Below are 17,258 nucleotides of genomic sequence, written 5' to 3'. Positions count from 1 at the left end.
GTTTCTCATTCTACATGCAACGGGAGAGTTTCTTAAGAGGAAATTTATGTAAAAATGACAATTCTATCATCATTTACTCACTTACATGTTGTTCCAAACCTGTATGACTTTCTTCTATAGAACATAAAACATATTTTGAGAAATGTCTCAGTTATTTTGTCCATACAATGGAAGACAATGTTAACCAAAACTGTTTGGTTACCAGCCTTTTTTCAAAATAATCTTTGTTTGTGTTCCTTGGAGATATAGGCCCTACAGGTTTGGAACGACATGAGGGTGAGTAAATTATGACAGAATTTCTATTTTGTGTGTGTAAACTGTCCCTTTTAAAAAAAAATTACTATTTAAATCTTTAGGTCAGAGAGAAGGTCATTGGGAAAAACTGCAAAAATGTTGACACTTGGTGTAATAAAAAAAACACAAGTGGACCTCTGGAAAAACAATTAAATACATTTTACCAGAAAGGAAGAATTAAGAAATCAACTGCTTACTTCCTGCATATACAGTATGTTTAAGTGTGTGCAAGTGAGCGAGAGCCGGACAGAGGGAAAAAAAGACTGATAAACATGCCATCATGTTCTGTACATGGATCAGATTCGTAGCCCATGTAATCTGAGCCAAAAAGAGCTGACCACTGCCTTCAGATTTCACCCTTTCCGTTAAAGCAACCTGCAGTCTAAACACCAACATCCATCAGCCCTGTTCCTTCACACACACTCACAGACAACAGTTATGGACAAGATTTTTTCTCAAATTGTTGGGAGGGAAAAATCGGGGATAAACCGGCCTAAAACTCCTGTCTGAGGCCGGCTTGAACGATTTTTAAAATCTTATAAGATTTTTAAAATGTGAGAGACCACAAACATGACTAAAAGAAATCATAGATTTTAACCGTTTTGTTCCTCTAGTGTTGGGAGTGCCGAGATGTGACCAGGAAAGCACACCACACACTTACAGATTCCATTCACAAACAACAGAGTCCCGCCTGTGAACACGGGAAATCTCGCAAAATCTCTTGCATCAAACGTGACTTTAAAGTAAACAAACATGGCGGATGGCCGGCAAGAAAAAATGGCACATTTAGTGTATGGACTGCTTTTCACAGAAAATTTGCGGGGGGGGGAAGAAAAATGTTTAGATTAAGTCATGGAGACGGTGTGAACATGGACTTTACATGTTACAGCAAGAGCTGGAGGTGAGTCTTCCGTCAGCTCGCTTTCCGATTGGGTTTCACGTGATAATCTCCTGAGCGTACGCTTGTCTTCGTGGTTCCCCCCACACAACAGGATTTCTGATCGTAAATATTCAAGATGTTGAATATTTACAATTCGAGATCGAGTTGGCTCCGACGTTCTTCCGAGTAGATTCAGTCACTCTTAACACCTCACACCACAGGAAAATCGAATAAAATAATCTGTAGAACCATCCAGATAATCAGGACTTTACCTAGGATTGTCGGAAGGGGAGAAATCTGTCCAAAATCACCCCCATATATTGTAGCGTGTACCTAGCATTAAGCAGATTTGAGTGAATTTTTAGTAATGTTTAATTGGGCATGCTTGTTTCCCCTAACTTAAATGTAATCTTAAAAAACACCAATGAATTTATTTAATATCAACAACTGTTTTTTTTTTCCTGGGGTAGTATCATACATTTAAAATGGCTTAAACATTTTATTTGAGTGTTATTTCTTCTCTTAATGATTTATCATACACCCCAAGATGCACTCTCGGAGTGACTCAACGGAGTGAGAAACATTTGGACTGGCTGGATCACTTAATTCTGACACTGACATAAAGAACTAACACAAAGTGTGAATGACTTATCCTCAGGAGTGCCTGTAGGAGAGTCATGTGCCATTTCCACGTCAGAGAGAGAGAGAGTGAACAGGAAATGGAGCCAAGAAGGAGGAGATCTCTGTGTCTAGGGGTGTTGCTGATGTTGGCAATAAAGGGCGGAAGAGAGAGAGTGTATGAGGGAAAGAAAGAGAGCGACACACACATTTATGAATCTTGCCCTGTGGCAGCCGGGCCCAGCCGATTCTGCAGACTCATTGAAATTCCCCCTACTGCAGTCTGACTGTAGCCAAGCAATCACAAAGAACAGCCGCACCGACCCATACTGCCGCTGACTCACTCACCCGCTATTGTTGTGCAGGGCAGTGAGTGTGCAGTTTTACTCGGCGAGAATGCAAACGAGAGCCAAACCCTCAGAGAGAGAAATGAGAGCATGAGTGAGGGTTTTATGGATTTGCGGCCATGGTAGAACGACAGAACGATGCAGAATAGGCCGTTCGCTAGAACAGTGCGCACAACGTTACTCAGTTTCTCCCACATAACTGCTGATGGCAGGAGGAGGTGGAGATACATTATGTGACTGGACTTTAAAGTATCATCAGACTTGGACACAAAGTAATTTTTTCCAATTTAAGTAATATGTCCCTAAAGAAACTAAATACTCTAGACAAATACAGCATGTTTGGAAAAAAAAAACTTCTAATCTTTTGCTTACATTGTATTTTAATTATTCTGTGTTCCATTCAATGTCGGATGCGGGATATTTCAATTAGATTTTGTGCTAGTTTCTTACTAAAACTTTATCCTGCGCTTGGAAAATGAAGCGCAATGGCAAGGCTAGCATGTTTGGCAGGTGTGCAATTATCAACAGAGATGGTTATTTACTATTTTTTTTACACAACTGTCTCTGTAAACATTTGTCTAACAGGTTTTATTATCGGTAATATCGGAACTAATTTTGGAATCATTTCTATAGCTCAAACAGTTGCGCTAGCAACCACAAGTAGATGGGTTCAATTCCCAGAGAATGCATGAATTGTATACCTTGCAATGTAAGTTGTTTTGGATAAAAGCGTCTGCCATTTATTATGTAAATGTAATTTAAATTAGTTTTTGCAATTCATTTTGTGCCCTCAGTGTCATACATCTCTTTCAGTGTCAGGATAAGTTTGAAGTCTTCATGTGGCATCCGTTGCACTTTTCCAAGTAGGACGTTGGTAATTCCGACTTTTTTAAATGAATGGAACACTGCATTAGCTCTCAAAATCAACATCATATAAAGCTGTTAGAACCTGCTGTGATTTCAACCATGCTATTTTTAGTTAGTAGTCCTAAATATAGTCAGACCATTAAGTACTTTAAAGAATTTTACCATTGAGAGACTCTAAAGAGCTAAAGAGAGAGTAACACAAAGACAGAGACAGTAGATGCATGTATTGTGATGTTAGCTGTGTAGAGGCAGTGAGGTGTCCCCCCCACAGTGGCTGACTGTTGCCCTCTCTTCCTCTGCAGCTGAATGGCAGTGGTCAGGTGAAGGTATCCAGTCACTACATCTCCTCTCAGATGCTGGCCCCCCCACCACCCCCCGGCCTGCCCCGTCTGACGCTGCCCACAGAGTCCAAATCCAGCACCACCTCTGCAGATGCAGCTGCCAGCTCACCCACATCCCCCAGTAAGTGGGACACTTGCAACCCATCCGTTCGTTCGCCCTTCCTCTCCCAGAGACCCAGAGATAGCCAAAAAACCAAACAACAGCACACATACAGCAACAGGTAGAGTTAAACCCCAGGGTTTAATAAAGAGTAAATTTTTTTTGAATAATTAAAATGTCACACAGAACAAGAAACCTAAGAAACCAATGGCTGGCTCAGAGTTAGTGGTCTCGCTCAGGTGACAAACCATTTACACAGTCACAAAGACACACATCTTGGTTTAGTCACCACTACAGTACCTGAATGGAGTCTTGGCTGCTTTTAATTGGATGACACATTTTACACACACACACACACACACACACACACACACACACACACACACACACACACACACACACACACACACACATACAAATACTACGATACAATTTTTTCTATTTCAATTTCTTTTGAACTTTCTATTCATCAAAACAGTTTCCACGAGAATATTATGCCATACTATATATTAAACTGTTTTCAGTATTGATTCAAATGTAATAAAAAAAGTTAAATAAAATATTTCTTCAGCAAATCAAATTTTTTCAGGATTGCTGATGGATCATGTGAGTATGGAGTAATGATGCTGAAAATTCTGCTTTGCATCACAGGAATAAATTACATGTTAAAATATGTTAAAATCGAAAACATTTATTTAAAACTCATAACATTACTGTTTTTACTGTATTTTGATCAAATGAATGCAGCCTTGTTGAGCATGAGGTACTTTTTTTTTCATGAGAGAGTTTTTTTTTATATTACTAATTAGAATAAACAATGCCTTAGTTATTTTTAGTTAATTAGCATAACTATTGGCTTTTTACAGTTGCCAAGCAATGTTGTAACTTGGCACATTAATATATATTTTAAAACCGTTTCGAACTGGATTGTCAATTATTTAAAAAAAATTGTGAATATGTCGATTTCAGTGTGAGAGAAACACAACAAGCATCTTTTCATCAGTAAACTGTATAAATGATACATTTGGATGACAAGTCGATCAGCTTTAATGGGCCAGTGCTTGCTGCCCTGTCCATTAATCATGCTAATTTAATTATTAATGCAGAGAACAGCTCAATATGTTCACCATCCGCTGTGCTGCAGAATGCTCGATGATCAATCGCCTCGATACGCCATCTCACACTGTCAGACTCAATGCTCGGTATGATTATTCAGCTAAAATGGGATGGTGATGGCGCAGTGGATAAGACGCATGCCTTTGGTGTGAGAGACCCGGGTTCGAATCCACTGTGAGACAACAATGTGTCCCTGAGCAAGACACTTAACCCCTAGTTGCTCCAGAGGCGTGCGACCTCTGATATATATAGCAATTGTAAGTCGCTTTGGATAAAAGCGTCAGCTAAATGAGTAAATGTAAATGTAAAATCATGTCCCGTGATTATCCAAAGACCCATTTGATAAAGATGGATGCTTTGATTGTTATGTTGTGTAACCTATTTACCAAAAAGACATGCTGGTAGAATTTCCAAAGAAGCATAAGAAAGCACATCTGCTTTTTGTAATTGCTGATAATATAGTCTTCAAGAGATGAAGGCGCACATTCGCTAACAACAGACTGCATTTACATAAGCAGACAACAGAATCAGCCTCCACTAGACAGAATATTTATTTACACAGTCTGACGGTAACAAACATAGAAACTGACCAAATTACAGCATCAATTCAATGTCTGGGTGAAACAGATGCACGCCATACACACTCAAACTGTATTTGAGATCTGAATTGAATAGAGTAATATTCATCTGTTTGATTTAAACACTAAATTCACTTGGAACGTTTCAACTTTTCTCCCTCTCTTTCAGCATATTCTGCTCCCGGGACGCCACCTGCCAACCGCTCCTTCGTAGGAATTGGTTCTCGAGACCCTGGCAGTCTGTATCAGGCACAGGTATCTCAACAGAAACGTCCATACACATTTATTCACACACAAATTCACAGATCATCCGCTCTCAAACATACTCTCACACACACCTCAAATGAAAATCTAATTATAGACTAAATTGAATAACGGCATTTTAACTACTGGAAACTTTGACTTTTTCTTGATAACTTTCAGAAACGTAAGCACCATGAAAATGTTGAAAATTCAATCTTGATTGCAAGCAGTACTTGAAAAATTCCCTTGAACCCCAATGCCCCGAGGAAACACTACAGCAGCTCTAGTCTGGACCCTCTGAGAGACCCAAGCCTTCTGTGTTCAATTATAGATCAGAAATGAGCAGATACAGTAACTACCGCTAGACTCTCAGCTGCCAGACGAAATGTGGTCTTTCACATTAAGTATAGAGCCAGCTAATGTACTGTAGATACAACACCTTAACCAATAGATGTTGAATTCATAGAATGTCTGAAAAATTACTCATCAGTATTTTTTTATTTTTTTAGGTGAAAAATTAAAATATACATATTACAAAATTATGTAATATTTATGTTGTTTTCAAAGAATATTTTTATTTATATTAAAAAATTATTCTAAAGTGAATTATTATTTACTTTTTATTATCATTTAAATTATTTAAATATTTTTATTGAAAGAAAGAAAATTACGGAGCCCCGCACATGACATGCAGGAAAAAAATATGTATATCGTGGCCATGAATTTACAATGCTTTCCCACAACTTACTAATACGTCAGCATGTTTTACTAGTTCGTTCTCTCGTTTTAAGTAAATCGTGCACAAGTTATAATCATTAATTCCCTCATCTTACTAAATCGTGACCATGATTTACTAAAACAAATGAATAAGTCATGTGACGGAATTCTTAATTCATGGCCACAATATATCTATATTCTGGTTCGCATGTCATCTTCAGGGCTTCTATTAAATGAATGGAATTTTATTTTTTTATTTTTTTGCAGTGCACTATATAATAATGCCTTCAGCCTTCCTATTTATTAATGCCATGTTAACTTTTGCATGCTCAGCAAAATCCTGACCTTATTTTAAAAGGCGCAAAATAGCATCTGTCATTTTTGTGATGACTCACAAATCCTAGAGGACATCAGCCCTTAATAAACAAACTCTTGAAAGGTCTTCCTTAAGTAACAGCTGCAGCTAGGTATGATTTGGCTGGGGAATGCAGCAGTGCTCAGGTAAAATCTGAACTGTGGAGGTGATTGAACTGCACGGCTCAGGAGTCCGAGCGCAATACTGCATTGCAGTGCTTTCAGCTCCATAAAAAAGTGTAAATGCACTTGACTGAGCCATGTGATGAGAGAAAGAGAGAGAGACAGAACAGTGATCAATGAATAATGGAAGACTAGTGTGGGTTAATATGTACTTGGAGTCATTATTTGAAAACCTTTAGCCTAACAACCGTTAAGCAGACACAGCAAGTACACAGTTATTACTGTTGTTTTTCATGCAAGTTGTGCACTAGAGAAAATCGAAACTTTTCTGGCTCTCAGCTAGATGTGTGTTTGTGTCCCTGTATCATGAGCTAAGAGGGTGGGGAAAGAAGTCGTCAAATGAACAAATGGGGGAAAGGAGGTTCCGTTCACTTGCTCCGAGATGGTCAAATCCAGGGCTGTCTGGTTGCTAGGGGAAACCAGACATGATGTAATTGCCGGATGAACCTGTGCTTGAGGGAGTGGAAAAGGAAGAGTCCACTGCAGACCAATCAAATTGACCAATCTGTCTTGCACAACCGAGACTAACACAGGACTGCCCAGGGAATCACTGACTGTCCAGGCCTAGTTTGACAAAACACAGTTGTCTTTTTCTTTCACTGTAAAAAGCGAGTACAGTTGTTGTACATTTTCACTTTTTCTGTAGGCTATCTTTAGAAATTTCTACCTGATCTGACTATAAAAATGACTTTATTAGTCTTAAAATATTTTGTTATTTTTACCAAATGAACACTTTTTTTTGCACTATGAAAAGTGTCACTGAAAGTGAAGTCATTAGGATTTCTACCTGATTTAACCAATAAAAATAAATTAATATGAAACACTATTATTTACATGAATCAGTGTTATTTTAGTATCATTTAAATACTATTATAGTTGGGGTTTTTTTCTTTTCTTTTTTTTTTTTACATATCTATAATTTTATTTATTACTATACTATATTACTATAAATTGTTTTTTTTATTACCACATAAAACGCATTTTTTAATATACCTGTTTTTTCCTATTAGATTCTTTCTATCTTTATTTTTCTTTCTTTCTTCCCTCATCTTTACTCTCTCGATCTGTGTTTATATTAAACTCAGAGTTTAATGGACTTATGTTGTTTTCTTTTCTCTGATGAAAAGGGTACTTTACTAACAATCTTTGTTTTTAGAGGAGCTTGTATTTCAGCCTCACCTCCAAGCTCTCCCAAAGCATTGTAATTAAAGGGAGAGACTGTCATTTGTTAGGCCCTTGTGGTCTAATATGTCCCCCTACTTGGACTGTGAACCCGCCCTCGTCTCAGCTTTATATTTTCATAACCTAAACCACCTGTCACCAAGACAAAGCCTGTAGCTTTTATAGGGAACTAAATATTTTGTTTGGAGTGAACGCCTAACCACTGTTAGCCTGGGCTCTACTGGTTGCTGTGTTCTCAAGACAGACTGTTTCAGTGAGAAAGTTTCAGCTTTGGATGTGCCCTAGTGCAAAATGAAAATATCAGGCAGCTGGTAAAAAGAAGAATGGCCTGGAATGGTGGACCCAAACCCATGTGATGAGACAAAGCTGGAATGGTTACACTCCAGATTTTATACTTGGAATAGTATTTTATCACCAGGCCTTGAGCAATTGTGTGTGTGTGTGTGTGTGTGTGTGTGTGTGTGTGTGTGTGTGTGTGTGTGTGTGTGTGTGTGTGTGTGTGTGTGTGTGTGTGTGTGTGTGTGTGTGTGTGTGTGTGTGTGTGTGTGTGTGTGTGTGTGTGTGTGTGTGTGTGTGTGTGTTTAGTGTCAAAATATTTATATATCTTTTGTAAACTGTTCTTAATAATAAAAACAGAATATTTGTCAAATTGTTATAAATATAACAGTAATTGTGGCTGAATGGTATGATCATAGTTTAGCTAATCAAGTGTTATTTTGATATCATTGAGATACTTTTTATAGTTTTTAATTAATTCCATCCTTCCTTTTAACCCTTCTTCTAATCAGCCTTAATTTGTTTGGTCTGATTCAGCTTACCAAGATAATGATCACTGAAAATGTCCACAAAGAAAGCAAATAGTTTGTAATTTCATGGTACTGTTGGGTAATATAATATATCTGCTTATTTTTACGTCTTTAATGAGCTTCACTAGTGGTTTTGCATTGGTTTGCATGTATCAACATTTGGATAGATGAATTTGATAATGGCTCCCCATTTCCTGGCCCGTTCCTGTCGGTCTTCACCTAGTTATTCAAACAAATAACAGCAGAAACTACACATATTCTCTTAAGCTGTTTTTATCATATTTAAGTGTAAATACTAAGCAGGCCATCAGTTTTTGAGGTGAGGCAGGAGATTATATCTGCTAAAATATCACAACCAAGAAGAGAGGCATATGTTGCGGCACATTTTTCTACCGAAGGAAAGATTGAGTTTCCATAACATATACTGGAAACATATTAAATCTCAACTCGCCAATCTAGAGAAAGAGAATTGTGGATTTATCTCATCAAGAGACATTTTCAGTATAGTAAAATGACGTGTTGTCACTTCAACGCAAAGCCAATATGATATCCAGTGCTCTGGGATATATATATATATATATATATATATATATATATATATATATATATGTGTATATATTTATATATGTGTATGTATGTGTGTGTTATTTCAGTATATATTTATACATTCAGTTTTCCTCTCGAGTATACAAGGGTAACATTTAGCCTTTTGGTTTCGGGTGAAATGAATTTTGACAAAGGAGTGGCTGTAATTGTGCTGTCAAAGTCACGAGGCAAGAAAACACGTATAATCCCCACACTGGCCACTCTCATGGGCTCGGATTTGATCCAGTAATCAACACGAAATATGATTTGGGAAAATTGCATCCCAATACACTATGGTAATCACTCAGGAAGCAGCATCTTTACATTTCCCAGCAGTGTCAGCTGTCATCATAAACCTATTTCTCTTCCTGGCAATAGGTTTTAAAGTATGCTTAAGTGTCATGGGTTGTGTTAGGTTAACCTTAGCTCCAGTTTCAATAGCAGTATCAAATGATTCTCAGCTAGTTAGCAAACAGAAGTCAAAATAAACTGATTTGATTAAAAGATATTGATGCAATATATGATTAAAGTTTAATAACTTGTATTATGGCATTTTAGATTCCTGGTCGTACATGTGGTCCATAGATTGTAATACTGCCCTTTTCATTAATCAGTGAGCAAGACCTGCCAAATCTCCTTGGCGCCACTGCTGTTTTTAATACATAAATGTGTCAAACTATTTTAACTTGGATTCTCATGGTTGTACGCTATTATCTGGGCAGTGCATTGTGGATTTGGGGAGTCATTAGTCTGTGGTTTGGTGTTGTACAAGCATCAAGCCATCAGTCTGATGTATACAAACTTTTCAGCAGGGAATAGGAACAAATTTTCCTTTTTTAGCATTATTAAATCAATACATTTGGGGGTAGTTAAAGACGTCTTTTGGACTGCTGTGAAATTACTTAAATCTTAGTGGAAAATATTGAGCCAGGGACTTACGGCATGAACTCCCTCCTTCTGTTTTTAAACCTTGTCAAATTTTAAAAAGACTTCAGCGGTCTGTGAATGAAAGCCAAAATCCTGTTATGCTTTTAAAAGGTTTGGGTGGGATCCTGCTAAGCGCGTTCTCTCTCTCTCTCTTTCTCAAACTCATAGCTTTTTACTTTTTATTAGATTTAATAGGTTCCTCAATTCTGGTCCCAGGCTAAGTGTTTGCTGCACATTATCAAAAAAGACACTGATTTGTTCTCATTAGATTCTGCTTTTAATGGCAGAGTAGGGTGATTTGCATTATTTAGGTCCTTACGGACAGGAAAAATGTACCACCTACTGTCACCACCTTCAAAACCTAAACTCGCACACACACACACACACACACCTCACACACTAGCAGGGTATATGTTTATGTTTCTTAAGCTACTGACACTTTAATGTCCCAGGATTTTATTTAATCAAAACTACTGTTACTGTGATGGCATATTTGAATTTTCATAACCATTAATCCAGTCTTCAGTGTCGCATGATGCTAGAAATGATTCGAATATGCTGATTTGCTCATCAAGAAACATTTCTTATTATTATCAATGTTAATTTATAACATTGATATTTTTGTGTAAACAGTAATATATTTGATCAGAATTCTTTGATGGACATAATGTCTAAAGGAACAGCAATTATTTGAAATAGAAAGGTATGTAACAATTCTTCGCTGTCGTTTTTGATCAATATACTGAAGGAACAGAATATTTTTATTGTGTATCATTTCTAATCAAATAAGGTTATCAAATAATGCATTTGGATACATGAAATGTGTTCATGAAAAATGTGTAATTTCAACCGGAATGCTGTTCAACACAATATATCATTTGAGATGTAATGGAAATGGCAATGTGGTGAAAAGAGGTTTCAGAAAAATTTAAAAAATCCCAGAATTCTCCTCTGATGAATGTTTGTCCTTTTTTGGACATTGTTAGTAGAAAAATTAAATCAACTGGTATGAAAGGTGTTTTTTAAGAGAGCCAAAAGTGCCCATAGTTGAAGAAACCCATAAAAATCACAGTGTGCATTCAGTTTTGATGAAATGGATCCATCTCAACTAGACTGCGGTCACGTTCAGATGAGTTTTTATCTGATTTAGGTGGATATCCCATAGCACTCCTCCTATTGTGTTACTTGTGCTTGTACAGATGTCTTAGTCATTTTGTTTCTCTCTCTTTCTCTCTCTCTTGCAGTCCTGGTATCTGGGGAACTGATGGTCACACACACAGACGAACCCGAGGAGGCACAGACATGGATTTGAAAATCAAATTTTTTGTGGAATTTACAAGAAAAAAGTTGTGAACGAGATGCAAGAGGGAAAATCAGATATATATGCAGTATTTGTATATATATACACACACACACACACACACAGACACACACATATATATATACACAATATGTGTGTATAGATATATGTGCACACATATTTATATATGCATAACAACGTACAGTATAAGATGCTTCAATACACTTTTTTTTGTTGAAAAAAGACAATGGAAATGGAGAAGAGTGTGAGAGAATTGCCATAGATGGAACGGCAGAAAAGAAGACAAAAGAGGATGTTTTTTTTTCTGGGAGGGCAGCCCGAACTATGGCGTACATTGATGGACGTGTCGAAAAGGCCCACCCTTACTCCCTGCCTCTTGGAATGCCTCTCCTCAACCCCCTCCTTCTGCTACAGGTGCTGCTTCCTCCTATATGCAAAATAAGTATCCTTTATTTTCTTAACGAACAGGGACGGGAAACCTCAAGGAAGGGGTTTTTCCGCTAGCATTTCGCCACAGGTTTGGAGGTGAGCACGGTCTGTTTTTATTCTTTTTTTAAGTGCGCTAAGGCAACACGACATGGAAAAGGAAACAAAAAGATTGATGCTTCCGTTCACACAGCATTCTGGAAAAAGAAACAAAAAGGCTACTTTTCATCCAGTTTATTGACAATCATGTTTCTGCGTCCTTGGTTTCGTTCAGAGAGTGATGTTTTCTAAATTACATTCTCCACCGTTTTTAACGGAGTCCACTTTTTGGTGGAAGCCCGCTATGTTTTTTGTACATCGGAGGAATATTAGTGGTACCTCAGTGACATTATACATCACAGTCAGCGTGTATACACACATGCACACACACACTTACATGTAAACACACCTATATAGAGGCAATGGCATGTACTGTTAAAGGCTACACGAGGTGTGTGTGAGCTGTAATACAGCCTTCATAGGATGAGCCAGGGAATAGCAGGGGTGAATTAGCACCTTCCTTTCTTCGCAATATGAAAGCCCCTCATTCCCTGGACCCGCTGTAAGTGTGTGTGTGTGTGTGTGTGTGTGCACGTGTGCGTCCGTATGTTTGTGCTTGTCATAAACATTGGTAGTCCCTTATTCATCTCTGTGAGTTCACAGATTAGGTTTTTTTTGATTCATGTAGATACGTGGATTTTTCCACATAGTGACAAAGGGAGTTGAAATATAGTTCTGTCATTACTTAGACAGTATTGGGTGTAGAGGATAGAAGTTTTTTTCTCTATGTGTAATTTGTTTAAATTCATTGGAAATTACAGGCATTGCACTACTTTGAATTTTTAATTTTCCTCTTTTGCAAATTCCTGTTCGGCCTAATCATGCGGAATGCTGCGAGTCTATTATTTTGGTCATGTTCTGATCTCACGGTAGATGAGGGTTGGTTTCCCAGAAGCTTAAAAGCTGATCAGAACAATCCTACTTTTTCGATGTAAATGTCTCCATGTTTATGTGATTTTTTTTTACAATTCCCATAGTTTAAGAAGAAAACAAAACAGGCTATCTTTTTCCCCATGTTTCTATTTTAAAAAACTATGACTGTTTTTATTTTGAAGCATATTATACACTTTAATCCGTAGGAATGTCAATGATTTGGATGTTTGACGTGAGACTGGCTGTAATGCCCAACGACGACAATACAAAGAGGAGGTCAGTCAGTGGCTAAGCTCCCAGAGTTCATTGGGAGGTGGACGCCTACGACCAGCATGTCTCTGGCTGGTTGCCTCAGAAATGGGTTATTCTGCACTCTGAGATGTGTTGATTTATACTAATGAAATAACATCAGGGCTTAATCTACAACGCTACCGAACCCAAATCAAGAAGCCATGAAAAGTGCCTGAGACATTGCGAGATTTTCATTTAAATTCTTCCTCTTTTTTTAAAGACTTGGATGTTTTGCTTCATCTATTGTTAGTTGTTGATGTTGTAGAAGTTCAAAGGGTTGTTTTTATGCCCAGAGAGATATTTTAAATGGCCTAGCAAGCCCCCAAGCCCCTCATCAGCTGCATGGGCTAACGCTTAGCCAAAGGAAATGCAGATGGCTGAACAAAACACACACACACACACCCTTCTATTCTGCCAGAACATGACAAAATCAACACATATCAGAGATTAACTAGTTACCCTCACAAATACACACACCGATATGAAATAATATCCACACACTCTGGTTGCTTTTGCTAACCTTTTATAATGGATTTGCATACACATTCTGTTGAGTTGACCATAGACCCAGAATACATTAAACATGACTTGTTTTTATGGTGCTGATATGAAAATTATATGGAAATCTATATATATGAGTTATATATAACTGCATGGTGCTTTCAAAAGAAAAATCATGAGAATTAAGCTCAAACGACCACCGTATCGCTGACATGGGCGCATGGCAGATAATCTTAGTATTAGCTCTGAAGCTAAATGCTCCCTGACTTCTCCTTAATGACCCCACTTGAGCAAAGAGCCAATGACACAGATGGATTTTACCTTTGTACCACATTGGTTTTGACTTTTATCCTATGATCCCTCTTCTACTTTGCACGATATTTTATAGACATATTATGTGCCTTGCCTTTAGTTAAGAACGATAATGTGTAATTTCAAAGGAGTTGATTTTTGTTCTTTCTTCTTTTTTATGTAACAAATGTCACCAAGGGAAAAAAAGCTGCATGTTTGATTGCCTGTCATAATCAGATTAAGACTAACAGGTTACCTGATAGCTGTAGTTGTGGATGGGTGAGAGAGGCTTTTTTTACCTTCTTCCTCTTTTAAAAGCACTGTAGTTGGCATGAATTCTTCCTTGCATTATTTGGTTACCATTATTTCCCTCTACTTTTCATATAATGAGAAAGTAACAAAATCTGTGAAAGATGCGGTACCAGCTCTCTCCATATCAGCTCTGAGATGATATTTTGATTCCCTTTCATGTTAGGCTTCTCTTAAATTCTTTAGATTGTATGTTATCATGTATTTAAATGAGTTTGCACCCATTATGGATGTGAAGAGGAGAGGCCAGAGATTAAAACTAGATGGCCATCCTCTATAAACCCATGAACTAGTTTTGATTAGTTTTAAATTCTACAACTAAGCACTTAGCAAATTATTTTGCAATCAACAAGACTTTATATCCCCACATCATGATTTTTGTCAAAGGGTAAAATTAACATTTCATTATTTATGAAAACCTACGCATTTGTTAAAGAGATAGTTTACCCCAAAAGGAAAATGTTGTCATTATTTATTCACCCTCATGTTGTTTCATGACTTTTTTTAATTTTTCAATGGAACACAAAACAAGATATTTTGAAATTGCTTGTCCATACAATGAAAGTCAAAGAGAGACTAATGTGATTTGGACCCCATTGACTTTCACTGTGTTTAAAAAACGTTTTTTCAGTTCCACAGAAGAAAGTCATACATGTTTAGAACAACATGAGGGCAAATAACTAGTGACAAAATGTGAACTGTCCCTTTAACCACTTTTTGAGGGCTCACAACACTGGCTGCAATAGAATAATGTAGTAATCTTTGAAATAAATGATTTATTTAATTAGTGATTTAGTTTTACCAATCGAGTCCCTTCTATATGTCCATGTGGTGATTGTAGGATGCATTCATAGAGAGTAGCTGAAATTTGTCCAATTCAACATACAGACACAAGAACTGCTGACTTTGTGTCTTCTTAGAAAATGAATTAATACACCAGAATGCTTTTTCTTCTTTTTATAAAATTCGATGGTAGGAGATAATTTATAATTTGTAGCATGTAGTGTCAGGGGAGTATATTGCGGGAGGAGAAGATATTGTGTATTTCTGGAGCTGGGTCAGGAGAGGCCATGTTGTAGTTTGTGATGCAGTGTACAGTATTGTTTCTGCAATGGATATTGCAATGCTGGTAGCTAATTAAAAGTTTAAGCTGAACGAGAAAGAACGAGAGATTTTGTTTACATGATGCCTGTGGTAAGATCTTGATCGTGGATGATTTGTGAGTCCGCCATTGTCCACCCTGGCCGAATCGGAGTGCTGAACTCAAACGGCATTCCATCTTTACCATGATCCAAACTTTTGCAGAAGTGCTAGCTTCATTAAGCAAGCAATTTTCTTGTGTTTAACAGGACAGGCGATGGGACAGGGGTCTGCCCCGAAGCGTGGGGTGTCGTTGGAATTATTTCATGCTGTTTTTTGTTTATTATAAACCGTATTGAAGCAAAAATGGCAAACTTTTTAGATTTAAATTAGCTGAAGCTCTCACGGCGTCTTTCCGGTACAGACTCGCATGGCTCGCCGCCTGTCCCGTGAAGATTTGCACTGCTCCATTTTCATCTTTCTAAAGCTGTCAACCCTCTGGCCAGGGTGCGATGATGGGCTCAGTAGAACAGGGGTCTGAAGGTGGTTTCGCCAGCACAGCGGCTCCGTAGTGAGCTCTGTGTGCATGAGTCTTCTTCTTCGTTTGCTTTTTGTATTTGCTAACATTGGCTACACACGGCCGAGAGATCGAAACACTTCAAGAGCAGGTTGTTACCCCAGTGTGTGCTTTTTTAAAGTGGCCACAGGTGATGATTGAACTTGCTATGACTTGAATAATGTATTAGAGCTGGTGCATTTAAAAATAAACATTATCTTACTGTTTGATTTCGAAACCCTTTTTATAGACTGATGATTATCCTTTTTATGCTTGTTGGTGAAATGTTACATTTTGAACACAGTAATCTTGTGTATAAATGCTTAGACATATTTCCAGTAGAATGAGGAAAAGGGCGAAATGTATATTAAAAATGTCTTTTTGTAAGAGAAAATATGTTTTTGTTTGTTTGTTTGGATTTAGTAGTCATAAGCTTGTGGTCAAGCCACACAAAAAAGTTGAAAGCTCCTTCTAAAGGATCTGATGTTGAGAATATAATGTTAGCGCCATTCGCACACACCTTTCACAGTTATCAAGTGCTATTTTGATCACAAAATACGAACTTTAGTAAATTCAGCATCACTTGTCGTCATTTTAAACCGAGCCAACAGCTTCACCGAGCTTTGAGTGGTTTATTCTGGTTCCATTGCCTTTTTTTATTATATTCAAGACTTATTTTAAACCTCTGCACTTATTTTTTTCTCTTCTGTCATGCAAGCTTCAAGATCTTTAAACACATTTTACTGTACTTCTACTTGGAAGGTTGCACTAGATATTCTGGTATTAATAATAATAATAATACTTCTTTTTAAGGTTTGCTCCTCTGGGGATATTTCTCAGCCTTGATAACGTACCGTGATGAATACAGATTAAAATGAGAATGAAAGAAAGATAGAGAGATGCTTGAATGGCACCCTTTTATTTAGCTGTTGTTATTTTTGTGAAGATTGTACCCTTTTAAGATGGTGCCACAATCATTTTTGAAATCAGCACTTTGCATTTTCCCATTAACAATCGAAACATCCTTAAAACAAAATACATTTTCATGAGAATCAAAATATAAAATATTAAGAGAAAATATCTTGAATTAAGTGAATTTGTCTTACCCTCTTGTATTCAGTAAGGATGCATTAAATTGATCAAAAGTGAAACATTTTTTGAAACAGCATCCATTTATCACAGAATCCTGAGAAAATGTATTGCAGTATCCACAAAACTATTAAGCTGCAACATTGATAAAAAGAAATGTTTCTTGAGCACCAAATAAGTATATTAGAATGCTTTCTAAAGGATCATGTGACACTGAAGACTGGAGTAATGATGCCTATAAATTCACAGGAATATGTTAAAAATTTTAAATAAATGCAGCCATG

At 37.3% G+C, this 17,258-nt stretch overlaps 1 protein-coding gene across 14 annotated transcripts in view; it reads left to right on the top strand.

The window, feature by feature from the left end:
- Positions 1 to 16,963, top strand: part of nfic (nuclear factor I/C) — a 128,002-nt gene extending 111,039 nt beyond the window's left edge. For 4 of the 14 annotated variants that reach the window (XM_077222960.1, XM_077222967.1, XM_077222965.1 and 1 more), the window contains exons 9-12: positions 250 to 276; positions 3,309 to 3,568; positions 5,311 to 5,396; positions 11,383 to 11,565. In XM_077222960.1, the coding sequence (XP_077079075.1) occupies positions 250 to 276; positions 3,309 to 3,568; positions 5,311 to 5,396; positions 11,383 to 11,450 (441 nt within the window). In that variant the 3' untranslated portion in view covers positions 11,451 to 11,565. Of the gene's footprint in view, positions 1 to 243; positions 277 to 3,308; positions 3,569 to 5,310; positions 5,397 to 11,382 lie in introns of those variants that run through there. The other 10 variants (XM_077222962.1, XM_077222970.1, XM_077222966.1 and 7 more) reach the window with 8 other exon arrangements.
- The last annotated feature ends 295 nt before the right edge of the window (positions 16,964 to 17,258 follow it).

The sequence above is a fragment of the Siphateles boraxobius genome, unplaced genomic scaffold, assembly GCF_051911475.1.
Source record: "Siphateles boraxobius isolate OS27281-9 unplaced genomic scaffold, OSU_SipBor_1 9, whole genome shotgun sequence".
NCBI classification, from domain to species: Eukaryota; Metazoa; Chordata; class Actinopteri; order Cypriniformes; family Leuciscidae; genus Siphateles; species Siphateles boraxobius.
The sequence above is the reverse complement of the archived record's forward strand: the minus strand, read 5'-3'. Positions and strand labels throughout refer to the sequence as shown.